The sequence below is a fragment of the Gopherus evgoodei genome, chromosome 1 (assembly GCF_007399415.2).
Source record: "Gopherus evgoodei ecotype Sinaloan lineage chromosome 1, rGopEvg1_v1.p, whole genome shotgun sequence".
Classification (NCBI taxonomy): Eukaryota; Metazoa; Chordata; order Testudines; family Testudinidae; genus Gopherus; species Gopherus evgoodei.
This window is the reverse complement of record NC_044322.1, coordinates 241717445-241730455: the sequence shown is the minus strand read 5'-3', so window position 1 is coordinate 241730455 and position 13011 is coordinate 241717445. Positions and strand designations below refer to the sequence as shown.

At 39.9% G+C, this 13011-nt stretch overlaps 1 protein-coding gene across 2 annotated transcripts in view; it reads left to right on the top strand.

Moving 5' to 3' along the window:
* The window catches only part of GYS2 (glycogen synthase 2), an 81629-nt gene that overhangs the window by 25860 nt on the left and 42758 nt on the right, over positions 1–13011 (top strand). For both annotated transcript variants that reach the window (XM_030553382.1, XM_030553372.1), the window contains one exon: positions 8403–8547. In XM_030553382.1, coding sequence (XP_030409242.1) covers positions 8403–8547 — 145 coding nt within the window. The remainder of the gene's footprint in view (positions 1–8402; positions 8548–13011) is intronic.

Genomic DNA, 13011 nt, shown 5'->3' with positions numbered 1-13011 from the left:
CCCATAACTTATATTTGAGCAACAACATATCTTTTACAAAGGGACCCAGGCTAGATTTAAAGACTGCAAGTAATGGAGAATCCTCCACATCCATAGATAAGTTGTATCAATGGTGAATTACTCTCGCTGTTAAAAATGTTCACCTTATTTCTAGTATGAATTTGTCTAGCTTCAGTGTCCAACCATTGGATCTCATTCCGACTTTTTCTGCTGTCTAGTATCTGGAATCTCATCCTTATGTAGGCCCTCATACAATGTGAAGAGTCACTCCTTAATCTCCTCTTAGATAAACTAATTAGATCGAGCTTCTTTAGTCTCTTTTATGTTTTCCAGACCTCAAATTGTTCTTGTTGCTCTTTTCCAAACCCTTTGCAATTTATCAACATCCATTTTGAAGTGTGGATGGCGGAACTGGACACAGTATTCCAGTAATGGTCTCTCTAATGCTGCAAACAGAGGTGATGCCACCTCCCTACTCCTTCTTGATATTCCCTTGTTCACACATCCAGGGGTCATGTTGATGGTTTTAGTTACAAGCAAAAATCACACAAAGTATTGTAACAGCCACACAGCCTTTCACTTGAGGCAGCCTGGTGGCAGACATTGCAAATTCAGAGTCATAGAGTTTATGGCCAGAAGGGACCAGTAGACCATTTAGTCTGATCTCCTGTATATCACAGGCCACCAACACAATCAAGCACCCACACACCAAACCCAACAACTGAAATGATTGAAAAACATGTCAATTTTGATGACAGTTTTTGATTTTTCTGGTGACATTTCAAAACAGAACATTTTATTTCTAGATATATATTCAAATGAAAATGTTTTATTTCATTTCAAAACGTTAATTTGAAACATTTCATTTCAAATTCAAAATGTTGACTCACATCAAAACGTTTCATTTCAAATTCAGATTTTGAGTTTAAATAGCCTTTTAATGTCATTTTATGTGCAAATGTCAATCTGAAACAAAAATTTTAGTTTTGAATCTGTTTTTTCCAACCAGTTCTACTTGCAACTTTCATCTGACAGTATATTTAGCATTCCAAGGATTATCGATTTTATTTTTATTGCTGTGATGGAGATATGTGAAAGTTGGGAGGTTTTGGCCTGCAAAGGGTGCAGAGTTGAACGTTTTTGAGCTTCATGCTGGGTTAGGAGCTCTGATGAATCTGAAAACTCCAAATGGAACTCATCTGAAATCACTGACTTTTGATTGTAAACTACGAAGCCATGAATAAAACTAGAAATCCATCACAGGACTCCATGCAGAGGGAAGAAGTTAGTTCAAAATTTGGTCCAGGATTGCATGAAACTAAGTCCCAGGGTGTTTTTCACAACATTGTGTATTTGTAACCTTTCCCTCTTTTTCTTTTGAAATTGAAATAGATTTTAAGGGCAAAAATTTTCCTCTCTAATCCCCTCTTTCTAACTCTAATGTTCTGCTTGGTTTATTACTAGTCAGCTCAATGAGATCTCTACATGTGCAGAGCGAGCTGACTAGTAATAAACCAAACAGAACATTAGAGTTAGAATGAGGGAATTAGAGAGGAAAATTTTTGCTCTTAAAATCTATGTGAAGAAGAAACCTAAAGCAGTCTTAGGCCTTATCTATACTTGCAAGTTTCTGCGCAGAAAAGCAGCTTTTTGCACTGTAACTCCTGAGGTGTACACAGTGCCAAGCCATTTAGTGTGCAGAAACTTCGCAGTTGCAGTGCTGTAAGAAAACCACTGCAACAAGAGGTGTACAGTTTTCTGTGCCAGGGGTACAGTGCTGCGATGCCAGTGTAGACACCCTGGTCGATTACAGTGCTGCGATTGGCCTCCGGGAGGTGTCCCACAATGCCTGTTCTCACCTCTCTGGTCATCGTCTCAGGTGCCCAACTGTCTCCACCCCTTAAATTCCTTGGGAATTTTGAAAGTCCCCTTCCTGTTTGCTCAGTGATGCATGCAGTGGTCTCAGTGCATCTTTCCAGGTGATAATGCCTGCTCCACATGCCAGGTGATCCCCTGCTTGAAGCAATGGCAAGCTGCTGGACCTCATCAGTATTTGGGGAGAGGAGGTTGTCCAGTCCCAGCTGCTCTCCAACCATAGGAATTGTGATACCTATGGACAGATTTCACGATGCATGACAGAAAGGGGCCATGACTGGGACATAATGCAGTGAAGGAGCTGCAGAATGCCTACCACAACGTGTGAGAGGCAAACCGCCACTCCGGTGCTGCACCCATGAGCTGTCGGTTCTACAAAGACACAATACTCAGTGGTGACCGCACCTCCACTACGAAGGCCACTGTGGATACTTTGGTGGCTCATGTGGCAGGCAAGAGTGGACCAAGCTAGTACACCAGTTTCCAAGTAGACACTTCAATTTGCACTCCCTATCCTGTTGTGTTTTCTCATCTGTGTTGCACTCTCATCAACTGGTTAAGTACCAGTTAACCTGGCCTTCAACTCATCTAAGACTATTATTTTCTGAAGTCATCAGTCAAGCCTGCTAAGAGGTAGACAATGAGATTTCTCTCTCCACCTTGTAAGTAAGGTCAAAAGCCAGGACCCAACATCTCTGTAAGTAGCAGAAGCTACAGCAGGAAGAACCACAGAAAGAGGATGAACTGTGGGAGGAGGAACAATGTGATTAAAAATGATGAGATCTTCTTCCTCCCCACTAATAGAACCATGCTGATTCCCCTCAAGAACTTGGTCTAGAAGTCACGCAAGAGCATCCAGAAATAAAACCTTTCCCATTTCCAGAAGCTGAAGAATTTGATAGCAGTGAGGAAAGGGGAATCAATATTCAAGCATTGCATAAAGAAATGAAAATGAACAAGAATGACACACAATATTCTGGATAGTGTTTTTATGGAATTTGAGTATTCGGGCTCTGTTGTCGTTGGAGTCAGAAGGAAGTTTTTAACTAGACCTGGTCAAAATTTCCCAAATTTGGAGTTTTTAATTAACATTTTTAGCAACTCAATTTTTGAGGGGGGGAGAATCAAAACACTTTTGATAAAATATTTGAGGGTTTGCACCAACTCTATAGTTGGTTGACATTTTTTGTTGAAAGTAAAAACATTTTTGAAAAACTCCTGTACACTTTTCTCATGTTTTTACCATTATCTTCAGTGGGAGCAGAGTAGAAAATCTCACCCTTAATACCTGATTTTTTTTCAGAAGTGCCGTTGACCCAGAGTTCCTTCTGAAGTCACTGGGAGCTACCAGTGCTCAGCACCTTTCAAATCAGGCCATTAATGCCTGTAAGAAAAAGTTCATTGCAGATGCTTCAGGGAACACTATGTGGTAATTGACACGTGCATATATGAGGCTGGAACTGAGACCGCTGATAAAAACAAAAAGGCCCATATCATGGCATTCTGAAAGATGAAGATTGGTTAGTGATTAAATTACTGGATTGGGACTCAGGAGATCTGGCTTCAGTTATTAATCCATCCTGTCAAAACCTTGACACCCATATATGTCATCAGCAGATTTGGAACTTTTTGATCCATGACAAAGATCTCTGCTACTTGAGCTAACAGAATAACTGATAGCAATAGTAGGTTGTCATCCTCTATGTGGAGCAGCCATTAGAGGGGAATGGGAGACACACTTTGATGGATTTTACAGATATTTGCTGACAGCAGAGGGATGTTGAAACTCAGGAATCTTGAATTCCGTTCCAAGAGCCTCTTGCCCCTGTCCTTTCCAGTCTCAGCCTGTCCCAGGCCAGTCTTCCCCCTTCCCCATTCCCAACCTCCTTCCAACTCCTTGACTAGTTTGATTCCCCCATGTGCCTTGGATGTCTTGTTAAGGCACTCACAAGGTAAAATGCGCTAAGTGTCAGCCCTAGCAATAATGGAAGCATGAGAATTCTGCATTAGTGAGATTCTTAATGTCATTGTAACAGTCTTCAGCACTTAATAAACTACATGTAAAAGCAGTGTACGCTGTGTCCTTGCCATTAACGTTGAGAGTTACCTTGGTATTCCCAGCAGTGAAAGATAATTTAACTGTAAACCATATAATCATTGACACCTAATTAGACTTAAGCTTTTTTAGACTACATTGTACAGATTTGGCTTTGGTAGTGGAAATTAGTGGTGACTGTTTGAACTCTTAAGCATTGATTCTATAGTGATCTGAGTTTCCTCCCATGCAGATCATACTGCTAATTCAGCTAATGTTACCCACTTCTATTTTCTAGTTCTCACAGCAGCCCTTATAACTGCAGTAGCAATTTTAGGGACAAGAGAAACAACCTATGTTTATTGTATAGTGCAGGGGTCGGCAACCTTTCAGGAGTGGTGTGCCGAGTCTTCATTTATTCACTCTAATATAAGGTTTCACATGCCAGTAATACAGTATAACATTTGTAGAAGGTCTCTTTCTATAAGCAGATAATGAAACTATTGTTGTATGTAAAGTAAATAAGGTTTATAAAATGTTTAAGAAGCTTCATTTAAAATTAAATTAAAATGCAGAGCCCCCGCCCGGACCGGTGGCCAGGACCCGGGCAGCGTAAGTGCCACTGAAAATCAGCTTGTGTTCCACCTTCAGCACACGTGCATAGGTTGCCTACCCCTGGTATAGTGTCTTTCATCCTAGTGGAGCCTAAAAGAGCTTTTGCAGATGATGCTGATGTGTAAGCTATCCACAGGAATTGTAACATTCACCACTGAAATGCAGCCACCTCTGCCTGGAAATCCTCAGGTGCTTAACTGTATGCAGCAAAATGATTAAATTGTTCAGGATAGAAAGTAAAGAATACCATACCTGATTGCAACTGCAGGTCGGAATTTAGGTGCAAAGAACATAATTATTAGAGATGGGGAGAAGCCGAATAGTTTTGTATCTGGTTTTAGAGTCATAGAATTTAAGGCCAAAGGGTGCACCTAAATCCCTCCTGAAGGGACAAAAAGGACATTTAGTCTGACCTCCTGTATATCACAGCCCACTGATACCACCCAGCACTGGCGCACACAGTCCAACAACAGAAATGAGAACAAAGTAATTGAGACCCACTAGACTGTGTGCCACAGGTAGAGCACTGGAGGGACTTAGGTGCACCTGTCTCAAGGTTCCTGCAATGGCAGGGAAATGAGTCAGTGAGAGATACCCAGATAATCCTAGCACTCTCAGATTAGAGGAAGGTGAATGACCCCCAAGGTCACTGCCAAAATGATCTGGGGAAAATTCCTTCCCAACCCTATATATGGTGATCAGTTAGACCCAGAGCATGTACGTAAGAACCTGAGAGAAAGAAAATGCTCAGGGCTACATTAGAGCCCTGACCTACCCTTCCCAATATCCCAACTCCAGCTGAGGCCATTTTTGAGGCTTCAAAGGAAGGAGATAATAAAACCTCCCAGAATACATTGGAGAAAAAAAAATCCCTTCCTGACACCTGTTGGTGCCAGACTGAAACCCTGAAGCATGAGTTTTAGGAACATAAGCTATAAACTGGAAGTGAGCCCCAGAACTGTTGAGTCCAGGCCACCCCCCACCATCACAAGCAACCCCATCATACAATTGCACTCATAAATTTGTCCAGCTCTTTCTTAAAATCAGTTAAGTTATTTGTTAACACAACTTCTAGTGAAAGGCTGTTGTTGGACTGGGATCAGTTTATATCAATTTGTTCTTGTGCCAGCATTGTCTTTAACTTAACTAGCTCTTCGCCCTGCATGGTATTTATCTCCCCCCCCCACCACCTCCATGTATTTATAGAGAACATTCATAGCCCCTCTCAGCCTTCTTTTTGTGAAAATAAATGAGCCATGCTCCTCATAAGATAGGCATTCCATTTGATTTATCATCCTAGTAGCTCTTCTCTGCACCCATTCCATTTTAATTAATCTTTCTTGAACATGGATGACCAGAATTGTACACAATATTCCAATAGAGGTCTTGCCAGTGCCTTGTACAATAGCACTAATATTTCTATCTCTCTACTGGAAATACTTGTCTAATACATCCTAGAATTGCTCTTTTCCCAGCCACAGCACATGGTGGCTCATAGTCCTTCTGTGATAGACCCACACACCCAGGTTTCTCTTTTCCTCTGTCACTTCCAGCTGCTGAGCCCTCACCTTGTAGCAGAAATTCTTGTTGTTAGACTCCAAGTGCATGACCTTGCACTTTGGACTATTGAATTTCATCCCATTTCTGTCGTTCTAATCTTCAAGGTCCTCCAGCTCTGCCTGTATAATATTCAGATCCTCCTCTGTATTGATGATGCCTCCCAACTTAGTATCATAAGCAGATTTCATTAGCGCGCTCTTACTTTGTGTGCCAAGGTCATTAATAAAAATATTTAATCTGAAAAAGGTTGCTCCCAAGACCAATCCTTGATGAACTCGACTAGTAACCTCTCTCCAGTCCGATAATTCACCTTTTAGCATAACTCATTGCCTTCTTCCCTTTAGCCAATGCCTTATTCACCTTACAATGCTTATACTGCTCCTCGTCGTCCCTAATTTAACTAACAATTTCCCATGTGGCACCATGTCAGATACTTTATTGAAGTCTAAATATATCAGATCTACTGCACTTCCTTTATTTAAAAAAAAAAGTTATTTTCACAAAGAAGGAAAATAGGTTAGTCTGGCATGAGCTACTTTTGGTAAACCCGTGTTGCATTATATGCCCTTTACCATGTACCTCTAGGAATTTAATTATTCTTTCCTTCACAATTTGCTCTAAAATCTTGCATTCTACTGAGGTCAGACTAATGGGTCTGTAATTTCTTGGATCATGCTTTTTCTCTTTTTTAAATATAGGCACATTAGATATTCTCCAGTCCTGTGGTACAATCCCCAATAGGTTGATTTATTAAAAATTCTTGCTACTGGGCTAGCAATCTCGTGTGCCAGTTCTTTCAGTATTCTGGGATGGAAGTTATCTGGTCCGCCTCCAATTTGAGCCCATTAAGCGATTTAATTTTTTCTTCCAACTCAGATGTGATAATTTCCATTTCTAGACACTCATTTTCATCAGCCATACAGCTGTCAAGCCCATGTTCCAAGTTATTGTTATTGAAAATGGAGGCAAAGTATTCGTTTAGTTTTGGGGCCATACCTAGATTTTCTGTAATTTCCTTCCTAGCTATGCCACCTGGTGGCCCACCCTCATCCTCTTTTATTCTCTTTTTATTTATATAACTCAAAAAACATTTATTTATTTTGATTTCTTGGCAAGATCTAATTCAGCTTGACTTCTAGCAATTCTGACTTTATTCCTACATTTTCTAATCTCCATGATGTTGCTTGCTTTGCTGATCAACCCCTTTTCTGTTCTGTATAGGCTCTCTGCTTACTCCTAATAATGTTTCTGAGGTGGATATTCATCCTGCTAGGTCTGGAGCCTTTCCCTACAAGTTTTTTTCCCCTTTCTTGGGATGCAAATTTCAAATAATTTTTGTATAGCTGACTTGAAGAAATTCCAAGCCTCCTCCAAGTTTAAATCCTTGAGCTCTTCAGTCCAGCTGATTTCTTTAACTAATTCCCTTAATTTCCCTGCCCTTTTGAAATTTAAAAACCATAGCTGATGATCTGGTTTTCATTATCCTTCCATTTAAACAGACTCAACTCGTGATCACTTAATCCAAGGTTATTTCTTACAACCTGCTCTTCTATGATGTCCTCATTGCTTACTAAAGCGAAGTCTAAAATGGCATTGCCTCTTGTTGGTTCAGTGATGATTTGAAGAACGGTCATGTATCACAGCCAAGAATAACTGTGCCTTATCACTATTAGTAGCATTTCTTCTCCAATCTCTATCCGGGAAGTTAGTCTCCTATTATGACACAGTTCCCAAAAGTATTCATCTCTATTAATTTTAATGAAATCACTATTCGTATCTGAGTCAATCTGGGGTCTGTTTGATTCAAACAGATTCTGTTTTGTCCCTACTATCACTTCCTATTTCTTTACAGTTGACTCTTTTGTTGCTGTACAGTGCTACTCCCACCACTTTTACCTTTATTCCTGTCTCTACTAAACAGCACATACCCTTCAATACATGTAAACTTCCCCCAAAGTTTAGGGATGTTCAGACCTTAGTTAAATCCAGTATAGAGCTAGGGCGAGCTACATAGTTTGAATCTGAATTGGACGTATTTCAGAGCTTGGGGCGTTTGCATCTGGGATTTTGATTTGAGCCCATCTCTAGAAATTATCTGAGTTGGAACTGAATTGAATGCGAAAAATATATCTTTCAAGTGACAGTAAATAATAATAGTGGAATTGGTGTGACAGCATTAAAAAGTACCAGAAAATGTCAGTTTTGGGTGTCTCAAAGAACAAAATGAGAGAAGAGGAACTTTACTTTTTCATCTAATGTATGGTGAATTGTTTGAAGTAGCATATCATACAGGTGTATTGTTTTTGTTGTTCAACAGTTTGATATAGACAAAGAAGCAGGAGAGAGACAGATTTACCATCGTTACTGTATGGAACGGGCGTCTGTACATTGTGCCCATGTTTTCACCACGGTTTCTCAGATAACAGCCATAGAAGCAGAACACATGCTTAAGAGAAAAGCTGGTAAGACTTGAACCTGCCTTCCTATGCTAACTTCTCACTGTGTGATTAAATTGCGCTTGATATGTTGAGAGGCAGACACACAAGAAAGATAGAGAAAGGCATACGCAATAGCCTTGCTACACTTAGGAAAACAGCCATAGCTGACAGTGTCGCCTGAACTGGTGCTGAGCACATTTTCACTGCAAATGTAACCAAAGCCCAATTAAATTCAGCACCATTTGAGTACCTGTGGTTAGCATTTGTGGGAGTTTATCACCAGGATTATTAATTTTATTTCAGCAGGTTTATCTAAGCCCCAGTAGCTTGGTCTATATTAGTTCTCCCACACATGTTCAGCTGAGCTAGTGAAAGCATCGGTAAGGAATTTTGTAATACATTTACCCTGTCATACAACGCACAGTCAACCTGTGGAACTGTTTGCCAGAGGATGTTGTGAAGGCCAAGACTATAACAGGGTTCAAAAAAGAACTAGATAAGTTCATGGAGGATCAGTCCATCCATAGCTGTTAGCCAGGATGGGCAGGGATGGTGTCCCTAGCCTCTGTATGCCAGAAGCTGGGAATGGGCGACAGGGGATGGATCACTTGATGATTATCTGTGCTGTTCATTCCCTCTGGAGCACCTGGAATTGGCCACTCTCAGAAGACAGGATACTGAGCTAGATGGACCTTTGATCTGACCCCGTATGTCCATTCTTATGTTCTTGTGTTCACTGTTGACACACACACAGCCTCTGAGCTTCTTTGCTTTGATGGGTTGAAGCCCAGCTACATAATGTTACATCAGCACTTAGATACTAGTGATCAACCCTTTAGCAATATAGGTGGACAAATACATTGATATAAGAAAGGGGTGTTAAATGTAATTTTCTTTCCTACAGTAATACTCTTTTTCTTTTATTAAAATAAGGAAGGAGTGAATAGGCAAAACCAAAGTGTGATTCTAAGCAGTTCATTTCATTACATGTCCTGGTGCTAGAGGATGAGCAAGCCGATACTTCTATCCAGAAGTGTCCTGCAAGTACCGACAGAATAGTTTGTGAGCACAAGCCACGCTGCTTCAAATATGGGCATGCATCTTTAGAAAAACACTGCAAAAATGTTTTGGAGACTATATGTAGCAAATTATTTTTCAATATTAATTACTTGACCATTTTCAAACATAAATATACTAAAATTGCTTTGGACTACATTGCAAAATAGCTATCTAAAAAAATTCACTTTTTGTTAACTTTTTACAATTTTACTTTAATTGAGTGCTTGTAGAAGGTTTTGGATTGACAGCCCTGAAAATTTAAATCCTGTCAGGCCATAAAATAGGCCTGGCTCAGGGAGTGGCACTCTGATTACCACAGTACCCTATCGCCTTAATGCCTCAACCCTAAACTATACAGATTATGCCTATGGGTAAGAGAGAAGTACACAGTCCATTGCCTGTTCAGTTCTTTGCCTCAGTACTGAGACTTGCAACAAGGGCACTGTCAATTTTAAATGTAAAGCCAGGATTTTCAAAATGAGTGTTTTGTGATTGTCTAATTCCTGGGGCCCCTTTAGGAGCCTGATTTCCAGAAAGAGCAGAGCACCTGCCCTCTGAAAATCACATTCTTTAAGATGTCTCCTGTTGAGCACCAAAAAAAGGAGGCATTCCAAAACTAATGATCGCTCTTGAAAATCCAGGCCTACACTTTTTTTTAGTTACAGGAGTTCAAAAAAACTGTGCTGGTCTGATTCCAATACTATTTTGTGGCTCAAGCCTGCAAACCCTGTGCAAATAGAGTTTGCACTGAAGCCAAAGAGAATTCCATGCGGAGTGGCCTTGTAGGAGTGGGACTCTTATTTTTTAGTCTTTCAACTTTGATTTGGTTTCTTCTATGTTTTTTTTAAAGTTTTGTTGCTGGTGTTTTTTTAAAGCTGTTGAGATCTATGGAGTTTCATGCAGAAGCGAAACTAGGTGAGATTAGATGAAATTAAATAGCTGGTTGTAACAAGGCTTGTAACTAAAGGTTTGTAACTAAGGGCTAACATAGGCCCTTAATTATAAACGGACACAAGTGAGTCCTGCTGTAAATGGGATTTGATGTGAACTGGCATATGTACTTCAGTAGTCTTTTGAATCTTAGATTCAAACGTACTTGTTTATTTCCTATTTCAGCCTCCCATTAACGTTACAGACTGCTGGCTTGTGATCAGTAAAGTTGTGAAATCCACATAGACAACAGTTGCTCAAAAAGATCAATAATCCTTCAGTAGATCATTAAACTTCAAATCTACCCAGGGACATTATTGCTAAAACAATCTGTGAAGTGAGTCAGCTTTTTTATCCATGCCAGAAAATCAAATAAAAAAAATGGGAATAATTGACATCCACAAACTTAGCACTAAGAGCACAGAAATCTGTGTTTGCTGCTGAGTTTATCGAGAAGGCAATTCCGTAACACAAATTCTAGCTATGAGCAATTACAGAATCATAGAACTATATGGTTGGAAGGGACCTTGGGAAATCATCAAGTCCAGCCACTTGTGCTAAAGCAGGACCAAATAAACCTAGGTCATATCTGACAGGTGTTTGTTCAACCTGTTCTTAAAAACCTCCAATGGCAGGGATTCCACAACCTCCCTTGGAGGCCTGTTCCAGAGCTTACCTACCCCTATAGTTAGAAAGATTTTCCTAATATCTAATCTAAATCTCCCTTGCAGCAGATTAAGTCTATTATTTCTTATTCTGTTCTCAGTGGACACGTAGAACAATTGATCACCGTCCTTTTTATAACTTCCCTTAACTTACTTTAATACTGTTAACAGGTCCCCCCATAGTCATCTTTTCTCAAGACTAAACATGCCTAGTTATTTTAACCTGTCCTCAGAGGTTAGATTTTTCTCAACCTTTTATCATTTTTGTAGCTCACCTCTGGATTCTTCCCAATTTATCAACATCCTGTGGTGCCCAGAACAGGACACAGAACTCCAGCTGAGGCCTCACCAGTGCCAAGTGGAGTGGGACAGTTACCTCCCATGTCTTACAGACAACACTCTTGTTAATACACCCCAGAATACTAGCCTTGTTCACAGCTGCATCACATTGGTGAATGATATTCAGTTTGTGATCCACTATCACCCTTTTCAGTACTACTACTACCTAGCCAGTTATACTACATTTTGTAGTTGAGCATTTGATTTTTTTCTTCCTAAACGATGTACATGTCTTTATTGAATTTCATCTTGTTGAATTCTGACCAATTCTTTAATTTATCAAGGTCACTTTGAATTCTAATCCAGTGCATCAGAATGCTTGCAATCCCTCCCAGGTTAATGTCATCTGCAAATTTTATAATTATCCATAAGTACTCCATTGTCCAAGTCATTAATGAAAATATTCAATAGTAGCACGCCCCTGAGTGACCCCTCTAGATACATTTTTTCAGTTTGACAGCGCACCATTGATAACTACTCTTTCAACCAGCTGTGGACTCACTTAATGGTAATTTATTCTAGACTGCACTTCTCGAGTTTGTTTATAAGAATGTCATGTGGGAGTGTGTCAAAAGCCTTACCAAAATCAGGATATATCATCTACTGCTTCTCCCCTATCCGCTAGGTCAGTAGCCCTGTCAAAAGAAGGAAATTAGGTTGGTTTGGCATGATTTGTTCTTGCCAAATCCATGCTGGCTATTCCTTATAACCCTATTATCCTGTAGGTGCTTACGAACTGATTTTTTTAAATAATTTGTCCCAGTATCTTTCCAGGTATTGAAGTTGGACTAACAGGTTTATAATTAGCCATTTTGTTTCCCTTTTTTAAGAATAGGTACTATATGTGCCCTTCTCCAATCCTCTGGGACCTCACTCATCTTCCATGAGTTCTCAAAGATAATTGCTAACAGATCCAAGATTCCTTCAGCTAGTTACTTAAGCTCCCTAGCCTGAATTTCAGCAGGCCCTGTGGAGGTGAATATGTCTAACTTAAATATCCTTCCCTCTCATTGTTAATATTCATTGTGTTAAGTATCTGGTCACCATTATCCTTTGTAGTGAAGACTGAAGCAAAATAGGCATTAAACACCTAACAGATGACATCAAGAAAAGTGATTAGCTCCCCTTCTCTGCTAAGTAGAGGAACTATCCTTTACTTCATCTTTCTCTTGCTTCTAATGTATTTAAAGAGCCTCTTCTTATTGCCTTTTATGTCTCTTGCTAGGTAGGTGGGGTGATCATGACAATTTCTACTCCCCCCAGTAACATTAAAGTTGCTTCATAATTTTCATTAAGTTTTTTTTGTGGGGCGGGGATGGAAAGTGACCTAAGTGATTCATTAGATAAGAGGTAAATGTACGTAAAACATTGGCACTGGCACCAAGAATGGCCTAGAATTGACAGCAGAGGGTGCTAGATTGAGATGCATTGACGGTCCTCTTAGGAGTTTATACAATACCTGCTTATATTATGTGGGTTCCAGCTAATAATATCA